This window comes from Dipodomys spectabilis, unplaced genomic scaffold (genome assembly GCF_019054845.1).
Source record: "Dipodomys spectabilis isolate Male_0828 unplaced genomic scaffold, ASM1905484v1 ptg000023l, whole genome shotgun sequence".
Lineage (NCBI taxonomy): Eukaryota > Metazoa > Chordata > Mammalia > Rodentia > Heteromyidae > Dipodomys > Dipodomys spectabilis.
In genome coordinates, this window is record NW_024870700.1 from 5,830,112 (window position 1) to 5,848,279 (window position 18,168).

An 18,168-nucleotide genomic window follows, 5' to 3' on the forward strand; every position below is an offset into this window, starting at 1 on the left:
GAGTTCAAGCCCCATGACTGACCAGAAAAAAGAAATCTTGTTGTACATAGGTCTCCATAGCCTGTTCTCTGGATGAGAAAACTTTATGTGATCCTTAAGGACACAGAACTAATTATACACAGTGCAGTTTGGGATGCCTTTGCATATCCTTTGAAGAAATTTTTTAAAGAAAGTAGAATTATGAACAGAAAATTTCTATAGAGTTGTTCAGAAATAGTTCAAAAGTAGGGATTATATGGAAATTAGGGCCTTACTAAAAATACCTATAGTACAGAGATGATTTACAAGGTAAGAAAGGAGCTCTAAGATGTCCTCAAGTAAATTACAGGAGGACAAGGCAATGAATGAAGAGATCATAAGAGATTAAGTGCAGAATCTTTTATCTAAATCAACAAAGTAAAAGGAAAAAAACTCCTCATTCCTTTTCTGCATGTTTAAGGTTTATCATCAGTGTAACATCCATTTTGCTTTTAGAATCAACCAACCAAGAACTTGCAAAACTTTCTCTGGACCCTCTCCTCCTCCTATCCCAAATCTTTGATAGCTTCGTTTTATTCTGCCCTATCATGTATAACCAATGTGCGTTAAAGTAAGTCAGTTTTGTTTACTTCTGTTCAAATCTTCATTGCAAAAATGCCCTGGCTCCTTAAACAATATGATTATTTTCCAACTCTTTTCTGGCTATTCTGGCAGTAGATTACAATGTTTGTCCTAAGACTGGTGCTTTTGCTTCTGTATAGTATCTGTTACAGATCAATGCAACTTTTATTCAAGAGACTTCTTGGTCTCAAATGTTTGATGAAACCAAGGCTTTAATGTCTAAGTAGAAAAACACATATGCTCTTGCAGGAGTCAGGTTTTATATTGAAACAAAGAAATGTTTCAGGCTGAGAAGGTGGCTCAATGGTAGAGTACTTGCCTCACACGCATGAGGCCCTGGTTCGATTCTTAAGCACCACATAAACAGAAAAAGCTGGAAGTGGTGCTGTGGCTCAAGTGATAGAGTGCTAACTTTGAGCTGAAGAGCTGGGGGACAGCGCCCAGACCCAGACTTCAGGCTCTACCACTGACAAAAAAAAAGAGAAATGTTTCATTTTATTCTTTTTCAATAGTTATCATTCTCTAAGATGGCTAAAAGGAGTACTTTGGGCCAAGGTTCTGATGACTTCTTCATCTTTCTCTAATATTTTCCTGTGTATGTAAACTAATTTAATTCAAAGTTTACATTTAACAAGGAAAACAGTGAATGGAATTAACAATAGACCAGACATTACAGAATAAATGAATACGTTTGAGTATCAATAGAAAATAAAATGCAATACTATTACTACTATTAAAATTATTAGAAAATTTTCAATCCAAAATATATTCCAAAATTCTTAAGGAAAATATATATGTGTTCCTGGGCATAATTTTTATGAGGTTTTGTTCTTGAAACCCTTTTATAGTTCTTGTGTTTTTATTTTTATTTTTTGCTAGTATTGGGACCTGAATTCAGAGCTTCACACAGCTGGTGCTCACCACTTGAGCCATACCTTCATTTCTAGTTTTTGCTGGTTAAGTGGAGATAATAAAAATAATCTCATGGATTTGTTAGCTCCGGCTAGCTTCAAAACTTGATCATAAGATGTCAGCCTATTGAGTAGTTAGGATTATAGGTGTGAGCCACTAGCACCCAGTCATTACCAGAAATGCTGGCCTGGCCTCCCACATCACAAAACCCAAACTGAGTACTGTGCTTCCTCCTTAAGTACCTGAAACACAACTCCACTAGCAGCCCCAAGGGTCTCTGGCCCACAGAGGATTCTGTCTCTCTCTTCTTGTGACTGCTGCAGCTTTGCTTAGGCTGTTACAATGGAGCAAGGATACGATTTTATCCCACTGTTCTTGTCTTGCCAAACACATGGTTTGCTGCCATGCCACGCGTCCTTACTCTTGACCTCCCAGACCTCTTCCTAGATAGACTACAATCTGTCATGGTAATCAAACTGGATTTCCTACAACATATCACACCTGACAGGCCTGGACTCAGTTCTTGTGACCCATTTATCATTCTGTGTGATATGCAAAGGTTCAAATTCTCTGCCCTCATCTATATTCCTGGAGAAGAGGGAATGAGAAAGAAGTGCCAAAAAGACTTTCACAACTGGGATGGGCAGGGCACTGGTGGCTTGTGCCTGTAATCCTAGCTACTCAGAGGCTAGGTTCACAGCCAGCTCAGGCAGCAAAATCCGTGAGACTCTTATCTCCAATCAACCACCAAAAAGCCAAAAGTAGAGCTATGGCTCAAGTGGTAGGTGTTAGCCTTGAGCACAAAAGCTCAGGGACAATATCCAGGTCCAGAATTCAAATCCTAGGACTGGTACGCACACAAAAAGAAAAAATAATTCTAGGATTCAATTTCAGCATTTTTAGTCATAAGTTTTATTAAATTTGGATTTGATGAAAATAAATTGGATTTTCTAGGTCAATGCAAGCAATTGCAATAGTCAATTAAGACTATTGACTTCACAAAACTGAGACAGGCTATTATTTGACTCAATGTCCACCAGACTGTGTTGTTGACTACATTATGGTCTTCAGCATACATGATGTCCTGATTGTGAGTCACATTTTGCTTTTTGGTTAAGTACCAAGATTTTTATAGAAGTGCATACTACACATATCATTCTGTGTCTTCAATAAGCTAGCCATGTCTTTATGAAATCATGTACTTCAGAGCAAATTTCAAACCAAAAACATTTAAGAATGCCGTGTAAACATGTACTGTCATGAATATAAAGAAAAGAACAACCAGCACTAGAGGTTCAGTCTCGTAATCCTAGCTACTCAGTAGACTGAGATCTGAGGATCATGGTTCAAAGCTAGTCCAGGTAGGAAAGTCCATGAGACTCTTATCTCTAGTTTATAAACCAAAAAGCTGGAATGGTGCTATGGCTCAAGTGTTTTAGCACTAGTCCTGAGCAAAAGAGCCCAGGGACAGTATCTAGGTCCTGAGTTCAAGCCCCAGTACTAGAACAAGAAAGGAAGGAAGGAGAAAGAGAGGGAGGAAGGAAAGAAGGAAGAAAGGAAGGAAGGAAGAAAGGAAGGAAGGAAGGAAGGAAGAAAAGAAAACAAAAGAAAAGTACATACTAGGCATTTAGACATAGCTTCAGAAATTAAATTTGAGATAAGTATCAAAATAAATATAAATGTTTAATACACTGCTATAATAGCAATGTTTTCATCAGATTAAAGTTATTAACTGGGATAATTAGCCTCTAATTATATTCTTTTCTAAACATGTTTATTATCATATATTAGTTATACAGGGGAGTTTCCTTGTAATATTTTCATACATGCTTACAATGTGTCTTGATTAATTCACCCTTTTCATTTCTCTCCCACTTCCTTACTGCCCCCATTCCCCAAAAATTTCAGCAGACTTTTATTGTTCTATTTTTATACAAGAATATAAATCACTTTGACCAAATCCACTCTCTTCAATCATCCTTTATCCTTTCAGTGATGCCCACCCCACTACAGACTTGTTTTACATTTCTGTCATTTATGTTTTAAAGTGTATATTATCAATTGTAATATTTTACACAGTCAGATTTACCCCCCTTTATTTCTTTCTCTTTACCTATCGCTCTTCCTCTTACTATTTGTTAACTTTCAATAAGTTTCACTATAGCATTTTAATAAGCAGATGCAATTTATATTGAGATTATTATCTTTCTATCATTTTTATCTCCTCTCCTTAATTCCCTAAAATACTCCATTATTATGAACACAAATACATCATACATATTTATTGATATACTTATTTTTAGGTCTAGCTTCCAAATTCAGTGTTTTATAATTCCAAAAATTATGATCTTGATATAAAAGTACAATGTTAAAGGACCATTCTGCAGAGCCATACACCTTGTTCTAGTTGGGCATTGAAGCCATGCATACTATCTCTCTGCTAGAGGCATCTTGCTTGAGGTCATCATTCCGATAGAATACCCACTTTGGGATCCATGAAAAAACAACTCTCCAGCAGTTCTCTTTCTTCCTCCATAGTCCTCCTTTCTTTCATCTATTTCCTCACTGGATGCACAATGAATTTGAACACTAGCTCATCATTATTAGCTTTCTGGCCTTGAATGAGTCACATCATCCTTTTCTCCTTCAGAAAACAGGATCAGGAGAATTATGCCTAAAAGGATTTGTAAAGAATGTGATACATGGTATAAGCCTTCAAGCCAATATTTGTTAGTGAAATACAAAAGAATTTACATATTAAATTATATATTAAAAGAAAAAAATCCAATCGGCAGTTTTCTACCATGAGCACATATAAACATATAGTCAAGATGTACATGTAAACATGCATAATCAAGATATCTTTGTGTATAAATATATTAAATTCCGTGCTAGGTGTCAAGCCCAATAGCATATGCATACATATCCTTTATTATTGCACTACACTTGCAGCTACAATTTATTTATGAGAGGAAGAAAATAGAGTGTTCTTTGCAAAATGGAATCCTTATGCAGTAGAGAAATAGAGTTTTTAACATTGCCTATCAGGAAAAAAGAGTTTTTAACATTACCTATAGAGTCAGAAATGTCAGGATACAATTTATTTTTAAACAATCACATACACAGTCCACATATCGAAGATAATCCAGTGGCAATTTCAGTCCTACTAAGGACAAAAATCACTTGACCATATATTGTCATTGTTAGTGAAATTTTAGAAGCTTGGTATAGGAGAATATCTCAAATAACTAGAAGAATTAATTTCAGTCCAGTATAGTATGATTGTATGCATGAGGCTAAGATTCTAGAAAACTATTCTTAGCAAGACACTGAAAATTTCTGGAAATTTGGACAGCTTCATTTTGCAATTTTAGTCATTCCTTATCTCTTGGTTGGTGTTGGTGGTGATGGTGATGGTCATAGGGCTTGAGCTCAATGCCTGGGCTCTGTCCCAGAGATTTTATGCTCAAGGCTAGCACTCTACAGCTTTGAGCCACAGCACCACTTCCAGTTTTCTGGTGGTTAATTGGAGGTCTGAGTATCACAGACTTTCCTGCCCAGACTGTCTCTGAACCGTGATCCTCAGATATAAGCCTCCTGAGTAGCTAAGCTCAAGGTAGGCATAAGCCTGGCTCCTTACCTCTTGTAGTTTTAAGTTATAAGTCCCTTGAAAGATTAAATAGTTGTACAAAAGTGTCCAAGAAAAACAAAAAGAAATGAACTTGTAGATAGTACACTATCTTTGGCTGGAGAAGGCATGTGCATAAAAAAATAGTACATAATAATATGTTTAACAAGGAAAAGTTATCAGCCCAGTCTCTCTCTCTGGTCAGGGACCATAGCCGTGTTGGAGCATAATGGTATGGAGAGGGACTAGTGAAAGTAAGCTAACACAATCAGATTTCATAGAGAGAGAAAGACATCACACAAGAAATCTAGCATAATTTTTTTTTACTAATAAAGCTGATTAGAAAGAAAAAATAGAAGAAAGGTAAAAAGAGGATTTAAGAAGAGTAGAAAAATGGAGCACTATAGACCAAGGTCTAAGGTAGACCCAATGGTTCCCTCAGTCTGTGATTCTCTTTAGGGTTCTCTTCAGAGCAAATTTGACATCCTTGTTCCTGAGGCTATAAATGAGGGGATTCAATGTGGACACTAAAAGAGTGTAAACTACTGAGAAAAATTTCCCCTGGCCTCCAGCCCCAACAGATGATGACTTAATATGAGCGAGTAGCCCAGACCCATAGAATATGACCACAGTGATCATGTGAGAACCACAGGTGCTCATGGCTCTGGACCAGCCCTTAGCTGATGACACGTGAATGACATTAAAAAGAACCAAAGCATATGAAATTAAGATAATGAGGCTAGAAAAACAGATAACTATCGCTACAACGATAGAAGTCACAAGCTCACTGACGTGGGTGCTGCTGCAGGAGAGCTGGAGGAGAGGGAAGATTTCACACATGTAGTGATCGATGATGTTGGAATCACAAAAGATGAGCCTGATCACGCATGCTGTGTGGATGATGGCACCAACTAACCCCATCAAGTATGAGCCCAACATCAGCAGAGAACAGGTCCCAGGGGACATGAGGACCATGTACTGTAGGGGCTGACAGATGGCTACGTAGCGATCATAGGCCATGGCTGTCAGCACGTAGCACTCCGAGTGGACAAAAAAGGAGAAGAAGAAGAGTTGAGTCATGCATCCAGTGAAAGAGATGATGTTTCTTTCTGAGACAAAGCCCATCAACATTTTGGGACTAATGACAAAAGAATAACAGAAATCAATGCAGGACAGATTAAAGAGAAAAAAGTACATGGGGGTGTGAAGGTGCAAGTTCAGGCAAATCAGGCTCATTAAGCACAAATTTCCTACCACCGTGACTATATAGTTCACCAGGAACAGGAAGAATAGGGGAATTTGGAATGCAGGTCGGTCTGTTAACCCCATGAGGATAAACTCTTTCACTGAAGATTCATTTTCCATAGCCATCTGCTTCATGGGTGGGATCCGTAGAGGAATGATAGAAGGTGATATTGGCAATGAATTCTAATTTGACCCCAGAAGGAGAACTGGAGTTGCTGGCTTCTGAGTTCAGGATTGTCTGTAAATTCACAGTAAGTTATCCAAAGAGTCATACATCCGAAGTTAATTCCTGGAGAATTCCCATTAGCTTCTTCTCCCACCCATGATGTGTGTCCCTGTCCAATAGAATGTGGTTAGATCTACCAATGTCACTGAACATCATTTCTTCCATTCACTTGAGTCTTCAGTAGAGATTGTAACAGAAAATGACAATAATAGCAAATGGCTTTCCAGGATCCTCCATTCATGTAGCTTTGGGTTTGAAGACAGATTATGAAGTGAAAGATGATTCAATGCTTACCCTTGCTCCCCTAGAGGTTCAAGACCTCAAGAGGCCTTCCTCCTCACTGGCTTCAGCGTTACAAGATTCTAATGATAAGCCATCAGTGAAGATTTGCTTTTTACATGCTAGAAGACAAATACTGGGGAACATTCCAGGATTTTTATTTGGGAATCTCTCCAGAAGGTTATCTTCACATGTGAGAAGGAAAACAAAAACTTTATATGACTGTCTAAAAAATCACCAACCTCAAGTGAAAGTCTATTTCATGCAACATAGTTCTAGAAACGTTGGTTGGAATAACAGTATATGTATATCTAGGTATATATAGATACCTAGTCTCCTTTATGATTTTGTCCCAGGTTGGTTGGCTGAACTCCTTTGAGGATGATTACCATGATTACATCCTGGGCCATAGACCAAACATTAGATCTTTTGAGACTGGAACTTCTGTTCAATTTACTTTCCCTACAAGGAATAATTAGTCCTCTGAGCAGAGTATAGGACAGTTCCCTGAATCACTCTGCTGATCCTGTCTTCTATAGCACTTTCAAGGGGAAAGTCCAAGGTTATAGTCACTTTCCCAATCCCAGGTATGTCACACTAGCCTCTAGGATTGAACTAACATGAGGTTTCTCTCTCTCTCTCTCTCTCTCTCTCTCTCTCACACACACACACACACACACACACACAGAGTTAATAAGAGAGAAACACGATAAATTATTTAATCCAAATTTTATCAACAGAAGCTTATTTTAAGAAAAGGACTAAAGACACATACAGAAATGTGACTGGATAAAAAGATGGATCTAACTTACTAGGAGAATGAGGAAGCTCAGGAAAAGTTTGTATCTGATTCTTCTAGGATAATCTGTGTTGCTTTCCTGGGTAACATCAGGATGCTTTCTGGAGTGAGGGTTTATCAGATAAGGAAGGTGTGTGTGTGTGTGTGTGTGTGTGTGTGTGTGTGTGTGTGTGTGTGCCAATATTGGGGCATAAACTCAGGCTTGGCTTTGTCTCTGGCACTCTACCACTTCAACCACATTCTACTTTGGGTTATTTGCTGGTTAGTTAAAGATTAAGAGTCTCTTGTGGGGCTGGGAAGTTGGCTCAGTGGTAGAGCGCTTGTGTTGCATGCAAGAGGCCCTGGTTTCAATTCCTCAACGCCACATAAACAGAAAAAAAGCCAGAAGTGGTGCTGTGGCTCAAGTGGTAGAGCACTAGCCTTGAGCTGAAGAGCTGAGGGACAGCACCCAAACTCAGAGTTTAGCCTCCATGGCCGACAAAAATAATAATAATAATCATGATAAAAAGAGTCTCTTACGATTTGTCTGCCAAGGATAGCTTTGAACCACCATCCTCATATTTCAACTTCCTGAGTAGCTATGAGTACAGGTCTGAGCTATACGAACCCGACCAGGAAGTAGTTCTTCATGTGCAGCTTTTTTTAAAAAATGGGATTTTTGTTATTCATTTTTATTAACTTTATTATTATAAAGGTGCAACTTTTACACAAAAAGACAGAGGAAGGTTAGAATGACATTATAAGTGCTATCTCTGGCTTGGAGGAAAGAGCTATCATTTTCTCTCAGACAACTAGAGGAAGAAATTCAGTTTTCATGGCCTGCCTTATAGAGAAAGGCAGAGCATAAAGAGGAAGAGCTGACGGAAGTGGCGCTGTAGCTCAAGTGGTAGAGCGCTCGCCTTGAGCTGAAGAGCTGAGGGACAGCGCCCAGGCCCAGAGTTCAAGCCCCACGACCGACCAAAAAAAAAAAAAAAAGAGGAAGAGCTGAGTCCTTCCAATGTCCTTCAGTTCAAAGTACTCAGCAAATCCAAGTAATATATTTGGTCATGTCATTTTTGAGCCCTGATCCTACCCAAGGGAACTTTGACAACCTCTGGGAAAAATTTTGTTGGTCACAACTGGTTGTGTGTGTGTGTGTGTGTCTGTGTGTCTGTGTGTGTCTGTGTCTGTGTCTGTGTTTTAGGGGAATAGTACTGGCATCTGATGGGCAGGGCCCAGGAATGCAGTGCCCTATCCACTGCACAAGATAGGACTACAACAGAAACATACCCAAATGTTAGTAGTGCCAAGATCAAGAAACTCTGCTTTAGATAAATAAGAATATGGAACATGGGAAGGGGCGCTAGCACCTACAAGGTTCACTTTATATGGTCGGCTCAGTTCTAACATTGTATGTAAATTATCTCATTTAATTCCTATACCAACACATCGAGATAACCCTTTCATTTTTTATTTTTGGGTTGCTATGTTTAAACAAGGACTTTATTTATAGTACACAGAAGCTCTACTCACAAGACTCTGTCCTCTTGTATTTGCTTCATTTTATATATATATATATATATATTATATTTATAGTATCTTTATATATTATTGTAGATATTTATTTTCATTATATATATATAAATAAAGAGGAGTATGCAGAAATTCAAATAAACAAGGGTCAGGGCATTTACATCACTTATCTACTAGTCTCATAAGTTACAAAGTTAAGTCTGGATTGAAAGGACTGATCGAGAGCCTACTCTTATTCTTTCAATGCTTTGTTACCACATTTACTTGATGTGAGAGAGAGAGCGAGAGCGAGAGCAAGAGAGAGAGAGAGAGAGAGAGAGAAAGAGAGAGAGAGAGAGAGAGAGAGAGAGAGAGAGAGAGAGCACGGCACTGGAGATCAAACTCAGGTGCTCCCACTTGCCACGCAAGCACTCAGTACTACTGCGCTTCACTCAACCTCTTAAGCTGCCTTTTGTTAAAAGAATTTGGCAGGTGGAGTGGGGGGGGGGGGCTGGGGGTAACCACTAGGAATGCATGTTTGAAATCCCAGGCTTGGGACACTGATGATGGAGGATTGCTACTTTGATACCAGCCTGGACTACATGAGGTGATTATGCCTGAGAAAAGAAAGGAAACGTGCCATCCATGAATGCTGTGATGAGAGGAAAGGGATCACACTCTTGTATCCATACAGTGGCAGAGCCATCTATATTTGGGAGTCACTGCTCTATCTGTACCTCCTGCACTTCCATCAAATACCAACTAGCTGTGGTGCTTCTGCTCTATCAGGACAGAAGGTGTGGTGTGTGAGAAGAAGCTTCTTTGGTTATTCTGGGACTTTGGTGGGATTTTAACACTGCTTAGGGAGCAAGAGAGGTACAGATGACAGTGAGAAACAGGTGATATCTTCTTCTGACAATGGTAGCCTCAGGAATGGGACTGGTTGGTCGCCTGTCAGCACCAGGGTCCAGAACTTCAGTGGTTGACACCACCAGCTTCAGGGCTGAAACTCAAAGCACCTGAAGTTGCTAGTGTCAAGCCTTGCCTCCTCATAGCTCAGGAGCCAGAACCCCGTGTGGGCAGTGCTCAAGATCTTTCCATCCTCAGTGTCAAGACTCAGAGTGGGAAGTCTCTTGTTAGAAGTGATTCCCAGGATTCCTGGCTTGGCCTCATGACAGAGACAGCACTTCTGGGTGAGCATGTACTCTTTGGGCTCCTGAAACCCAACTGATGGGCAGACCCAAGGGTCTCTTACGCACGAGGTCTCTCCTCCTTCAAGTGTAACTGCTGCTGCTGCTGATTGTGGGATGACTCTTTGCTTGGGATGTCAGAAAGGAGCAGGGATTCCATTTTATCCAACTGGTTTCACGCCTCCCAAAGCCATGGTATGAAGTCACACCATACTTCCTTACTCTTGACCTCCCAGACCCCTTCCTATCCTATAATCTTCCACGGTGACCAGACTGGAGCTTCAAATGTAGCAGGCCACACCTCAGTGGCCTGGATTCAATACCTCCACTCATTTGTCATTCTGGTTTCCATGCCGTGGTTAGATAGCTGTGTCATCTTCTCTATTCATGAAAGACAAAGAATGAGCACTGTGGCAGCAATTACCTAAAAACTCTCGATGACCCATCAAATGAAGACTGTGATGATGTTTCAATTCCTTTGGGTGATGAGATAAACTTGGTGGGGAAACAAGCCTTCTTCCACAGACAACAACATATTTACACTCAGTTTCTGAGATTTCTTTGCTTTTTCAGAAAATTAGACCTTGAGATAGTGCTCTTTTATGTTAATGTTACCTAATCTATTTAAGTCAGCTTGTAATATTAATCTCTTATGGAAAAAAGTCCTCTTTACATTTGTTACTATGGAAGTAAGAGAGCAAATATTCACAACTCAAAATGTGTGTGTGTGCGCGCGCGCATGTATGTGTGTGTGTTTGTGTAGAATCTATGAGATATAAGAAGAGGATAAGCAATGTGTAGACCATATCTATATTTTAACAAATTATACATAGAGTGCTGTTAGACAATTATTGTCAGATATATTTTTGTGTATCCAAATTGCTTTACATTTAATTATACTAATATTTGAGTTCCAGACTTCAAGTACTTTTAGTTATTGATAACACATGGATTTGATTAAAAAGTTAAATCAATTGGGCTTTCTAAGTCCATACATGCAAATGGATCTGTTAAATGGGTTTATTGACTTCACCAGGTGGAATCGGACGTGTAATTAGCTCTCCACCAGACTGTACTTTAGAGTACAAGATGGTGTTCTGACCATAAGTTATGTTCTCTGTCCATTACATTTTATTTTCTGGTAAAGTATCAAGGTTTCATAGCAATGAATGTTACATATGCCATTGTATGTCTTCATTAGTGAGCTAGGTCTTTAGCATCAGAGCAAATTTCAACCTTTTTTTTTTGGTCAGTGGTGGGGGTTGAACTTGGGGGCCTGGGTGCTGTCCCTGAGCTCCTTTGCTGAAGGTTAGCACTCTACCACTTTGAGTCACAGCCCACTTCTGGCTTTCTGGTAGTTAACTGTAGATAAGAGTCTCACAGACTTTCCTGCCTCGGCTGGCTTTGAACTGTGATCCTCAGATCTCAGTTTCCTGAGTAGCTAGCATTATAAGCATGAGCTACCGGTGCACAGCCAAATTTTAACCTTATGCTGGAATTTGAACTGAAGCTTTGTAAAAATCTGGCCTTCAAAAATTGTTTTTATAATTTTTGTCATTCCTTTTGTATCAATGCAGTCATAAGAAATGAAGCAATTGACACAGAAATGGTTTTATTAAAACTGTTTTAGAAAACCAAGAAATAAAAAGAGCTGTCAGAAAGCACCCAACTTCCCAGCTTTCAATGAGAAGCAGATATACAAGGAAAGAATGGCATATAGCATTATCTTTATATAGTAACATATGCCAGTCTAATGTTTTTATATGGTACAGAGTATAAAGACCAAGTTGAGCCTTGTTGGGACTAAAGGGAATAAAAAATATTGGGAAATTCTTGATGTATTAACATGTGTATATATATGTATATAGCTTTGTGATAGAGGAAAAATATTTCATAATATTTTATACCCTAGGACTTCCCAGAGCCCAGGGTATAAAAAGGAATATGAAGAGAACACCAGAGGAAGTTAATGAGTAGAGGCAAGCAAAGGAGAAAGCAACAGAGCAACAGAGACAGAGACAAGGCAGGCCAATTAAAACACTGGATTCAGTTTGTGATTCTCTTCAGAGCAAGTTTCACATCCTTGGTCCTAATTCTATAAATGAGGGGTTCAGCATAGGCACAAAAAGAGTATAAAATACTGAGAAAAATTTCCTCTGGCCCACAGACTCAGTTGATTTTGGTTTGACATAAGCAAGCATCCCAAACCCATAGAAGAGGCCAACAGTGGTTATGTGAGAAACATTGGTGCTCATAGCTTTGGACCAACCCTTCCCTGATGACATATGAATGACAATATTAAAAAAAAATCAAAGCATATGAGATTAAGATAATGAGACTGCAACAAATGATAGCTGTATCTACAACAACGTAACTCACAAGCTCATTGACGTTCGTGCTGCTGCAGGAGAGCAGGAGGAGGGGGAAGAGGTCACACATGTAGTGACTGATGATGCTGGATCACAGAAGGTGAGCCTGATCACGCCTCCTGTGTGCAGCATGGCTGAAGCTAATTCTATCAAGTGTGAAGCAAGAATCAGCAGAGAACAGATGCTAGGGGACATAATGACTGTGTACTACAGGGGCTGATAGATGGCCACGTAATTATCATAAGCCATGGTGGTCAGCACATAGGACTCAGACTTGACCAAAAAAAGCAGAAGAAAAATAGCTGAGTTATGCATCCAGGATAGGAGACGATGTTCCTCTCTGACACAAAGCCAACTAGCATGTTGGGGGTAATGACAAGTGTGTAACAGAAATAGATTCAGGACAAATTAAAGAGAAGTACATGGGGGTATGAAGATGTTAGTTCTGGCAAATTAAGTTCATTAAGCCCAAGTTTCCCACCACAGTGATCATATAGTTCACCAGGAACAGAAAAAAAAAAGTGGCATTTGGAGCTCAGGCTGGTCTGTCAATCTCTAAGAATAAACTCTATCACTGATGAATAATTTCTCATAGCCATTTGTTAGATGGATGGGATCTGCAGAAACAGCAGAAGGGGTTGACATCAACAATGAGCCATCTTTTCCCTGATTCCAGAGGTAGGTCTGAGGTGCTGAGTTGCTGAGCTGCAGGCAATCCAAGCTCTGGGTTGTCTGAAGGCAATCAGCAAGACAGCCAAAGAATAAGACTTTCTATACCGATTTCTGAATAATTGGAATTTCTTCTCCCCTTTCTGCCATGATGTATGGTTCTGGTCATTAGGATGAAGTGAGATTCTCATGTCTCTGGACATCCTTTCCTTCCTTCACTTTAGACTTCACTAGGGATAAGAAGTGAGAAGTATAATAAACTCCATTTCTCAGAAGCCATGATTTACATAGCATTGTGTGTGTGAAGGTACAATTGTGAAGACAAAGAGGATTCTACACTCACTTTTCCCCCGGAGGTCTCACTGCTACTGAACTTACAGAGTCTTTTCTTCTCGTGGTGTGGAAGTGTTTGTTTTCTGTTAATGGACATTGTAGATCTGTCTTTGCAATAGCTAGAAGGGAAACACTGGGGAAAACATGGGGCTGTGATTGCTATTTAACAATTTTGGCTAGGTGCTGGTAGCTCACGCCTGTAATCCTAACTACTCAGGAGGCTGAGATCTGAGGATGGCGGTTCAAAGCCAGCCAGGGCAGGAAAGTCTGTGAGACTCTTATTTTAACCAACAGAAACCTGGAAGGGACACTGTGGCTCAAGCGGTAGAGCACTAGCCTTGAGCTGAAGAGCTGAGGGGCAGTGCCCAGGACCATGACCGACAAAAAACAAAAACAAAAACCAAAAACAACACCCCCCCCCCCCCCACCAATTTCTACAGCAGGCTCTTTACAACATGAAAGAAAACAAAACCTTACATGAGCCTCCCACACATTTCCTCACGCCAAAAAGAATCTAGCTTATGTTTCATTCTTTTGGGAGAATTTATTAGAAGCACAGAAAATGATTCTGACTTTGAAGATTTCCTCTAAGGTTGGCTGGATCCCTTGAGGGTAGAAATGACTGAATCTATGCTTCTAGTCTATTCCATTGACCTAACTTTGGATCTTTTGAGAATTAAAGTTCCTTTCAATTTATACTTTCTTGCCAGGAACCCTTTGAGTTCAGTACCAAGTAGTTGCTAGGGCTTTTTAACATTCTGCTTTTTGTGTCCTAAGGTGAACTTCTTGACTGCGAAGCCATGGACAACAAACCTAACACTTCTATGTCTTGCATATTTATACTTGTATCTGCACATACATCTATATACAGCTATAATTTGAGGCTCAAGGAAAGCTCATATATTGCATTGTGGTGATAGTTAAATAAGATTTTTTACAAAAAGTATTAGAACTGCATTTAACATATATAGTAGCGGATAGCATTTTTTTATGCCTTTCCTTGTTCCACACAGGGCTTCTCAACCTCAACACAAATGACACTGGATGAGAAATTAGATTGTATAGTATTGCCAGTTTAACATAAAACGAACAGTATCCTTATCCCTGTCCTGAACACTCTCCTACCCCAAAGAGAATCTCACTTTTTCCAGACATCTCTCTGTTTCTAGGTTGTTCCAGGGGCTCAGAAAATGATACTGCAATGTATGACACTTGAATTTGTTGAGTTCTTTAAATGGAAGAACACTGGGAAAATCTCGGAACAGTGGTTTTCTAATGTAATCTTACATTTCTTTCTTCTTTTGCCCTTAATCCTTAAAACCAATGAATTGTATTCATTATCCTAAAATGCCATATGTAATGGAAGGGAAAAAAGCCATGTTCTGTCAATTGCTCAGCAGTTTTCTTTCGTATGTTGTCTTCCCAACAGTTGATCGTTCTCTCTAGCATTTACAATCAATGTCATGTAAAACAATTTTGCAGATGCTTCTTTTCCAAACCATATTTAGAAATATTTGTTCTTCTTGGCTTAATTTTGTGATATCCTTGTAAAATGTTGTAACTCTTGTTTGGTAAGATTCTGCTGAAATACAGCTTGGGACAGAGAAACATGAACAGAACTTCAGTAGAGTAGGGTCCTCAAGACAGACAAAATTAAGATTGGAAACAAGGTTAGTCCAGCCTAAGAGCAACACCTACCAAAATCTTACTGGCTTAACTTTGGGTAAAAGTATCTTATTGACATAACTCCTAGTCAATTCTCTGATATTGGATAAAATTAGACACATCAGGACAAATCTTACACCAGAAGGAAGAAAGACCATGCAGGACCAACCAGTGATGAGAGCCAACTACAGAGTGGTTAATCAACAATGTCTTCAATGATAAGAAAGTTGTCAGAATCAAAACAGTCATAGTGCATATGGTGACCCAAGACTATAATCCCAGCACTTGGCAGGATCACAAAACAGAGTCCCTTGTGTCATCCCTCCCTAAAGTTAACTACCAATGACAACTTATGAAGAGCTCTTACACTTTATCTAAAACTCTAGTCCTTCCATGTATCTATCCCAGAGAGAAGGCAAGGTCATACCTTTGGCAAAAAAATGCAAAACCAAAAACTTACAGGTAAGTATTTAACAAAAATGACCATATCTCTTTAGTCCAAACATATTTTTAGTAGTTCATACTCAGGGAGTTATTTAAAAAAGTGTACCCTACAGAATTTATTTAATTGGGTATCTTGTCTTTAAGTATTTATTTTATAATTAGGTTACTTTCAGGCTTAAATAACTGGCTCTTCACAGCCACTTCAATATGTCCCTTTCCCACATAGCAGTTTCTCCCCAGCCAGGCTTTTTTTTTTTGGGGGGGGGGGATCTGATAGCTAACAGGTCTTGGAGAATATTAAGTCCATATCTCTTTTTACTTGGAGGTCACCTTTTAACTCTTGCTCTCCTACTACTCCTAGCAATTGAATCTGTGAAGGCACTTCCCATTGCTTCTAGGAGAACGTACTAGTGATCTGGAACACCTGCCTTTTCTGTTTAGTCATCTTCCCAGTCATAGCCTACCCTGACTTGTTTTCTTGTTTCTTCATGCTATTTCCTTTTTACAAAAACAAAACGCCTTGAAACTCCACGTGACCTTCCCAGGCTAACCTGCCTCTAATAATCTTGAGAACTCATTAGAACATATGTATCTATATTAAGTGATTTCATTAGGCTTCTTGCCACATCAAGAAATAGATAATGTGTCTAGCACAGAACACAGCTTAGAGATGATCTATTGTGATTCCTTCATTTTCCAGGTGAACAGGCCCAGGGATCTCCCTCGGGATCAGAGCTCCTAATCCAATGTCCTTCCTGTCACCCCCTGAGCTATTTTGTGTTATCTCCTTGTCTAGTCCAATTGTTTAAATGCACAATTCAACTGACATATGATAAAATCGGAATTCCTATCTTGGTGTTTTCCTGGCTCTCCTACCTTCTTTAAACTTTCCTTTTCCTTCTGGGGTTGTCACAAAGGGCGTTTTTCATCCTTATTTTCATGAGTTACAAGAGCAAAGGAAGCCACTGGTAACAGGACTAGCCATAGACACAATGCGTCTGTCACTATGGGGTACCTGGTTGAGATGTTAAGAGAAATGAATGAGACTTCATTCTTGCTTTCAGAGAATAAGAAAAAGGTGATTCCAGATCCTATAGCAGCCAGTCATTCTCAGCAAAGTTCAGAGCTGTTTATGTTTTCTCTTTGTTGTTGTTTGTGAAGGTCGTAGTTCAAACAGAATCTTCTTTCCACCCCTGCCCCAAGGTCAAGAGTTCATTTCCCATGAGTCAGAATGTGGCCTGGATAGTTTACCTTTCACTGGGAGATCTGTGTAGGACCTGGTGTCCTGTAGACTAAGAAATTAGGGACTTTAAGAGTGTTAGTTAGCACCAGAATCAAATTTTGTAGGACTAAAGATGAGAACATCTATACACTGGAATAAGGCATCAGAGTTCAATGATAAGGGCATTGATTTTTTTGCTAAGACATTACTAGTTTCTTTTTCTCCTCAAGATATGTGTGTAGCATGTATCTGTATTTATCAGGTCTGACATGTTAGCAGCTAAAATGATTAAACTGTAATCCTCCTTCCCACATATACATTCCACCCATCCTTTCCAATATTTTTCCCCTATAAAGCTATATTCTTACATTTCCTTTTCATGTGTATGAGCTCCATGTTGTCCAGGATCATTGCCTATTTCATTTACTGCTGAATCTGCAGCACCAGAAATAGAGTGTGATACTTTTTAGGGACTCAATGGTTGTGGTATGAAATCATGAATTTATCTCCACCATGGAGATCAGCTTCTAAAGCTCCAATCAGTAACTGTAGTTAGGACAAGGTAAATACTGCAATGGACACACTGACAATTATTAACTCCACAAATTACATGTAGGTCATCACTATAGAAAAACGACTTGGGACAGACCTCTCTCAGAATATAGACTTTTTATCTTCTTAATTAAAACATTGATTAAAACTGAATTACATGATCTCTCATTTAAAGTATTACTGAAACTTTTCTTGAGCTTTTTTTTTTTGGCCAGTCCTGGGGCTTGAACTCAGGCACTGACCCTGAGCTTCTTTTGTTCAAGGCTAGTGCTCTACCACTTGAGCCACAGCGCCACTTCTGGCCTTTTCTGTTTATGTGCTACTGAAGAATTGAACCGAGGGCTTCATGCATGGTAGGCAAACACTCTACCACTAAGCCACATTCCCAGCCCAAGCATTTCTATTTAAGTAATAGAGTGATTTTCTAAATTCATGTTAAGCAATAGGAGGCTGGGTAGTGGCTAGAATCTAGATCTTGGGCTTTGCTCTTGAGTTATCATTGTTTCTATTGAATTATTCCACTGACGGAGGGAGGACATGCAAT

The 18,168-nt window shown here is 39.3% G+C and overlaps 1 protein-coding gene and 1 pseudogene across 1 annotated transcript; both read right to left on the bottom strand.

Annotated features, from left to right (window-relative positions):
* Positions 1 to 5,578: 5,578 nt before the first annotated feature.
* Positions 5,579 to 6,535, bottom strand: LOC122104195 (olfactory receptor 143-like). The gene has a single exon (XM_042674915.1). The coding sequence runs from the start codon at positions 6,518 to 6,520 to the stop codon at positions 5,579 to 5,581; it is 942 nt and encodes a 313-aa protein (XP_042530849.1). The 5' UTR covers positions 6,521 to 6,535.
* Positions 6,536 to 12,416: 5,881 nt separating this feature from the next.
* On the bottom strand, positions 12,417 to 13,362 carry LOC122104220 (annotated as a pseudogene).
* Between the last annotated feature and the right edge of the window lie 4,806 nt (positions 13,363 to 18,168).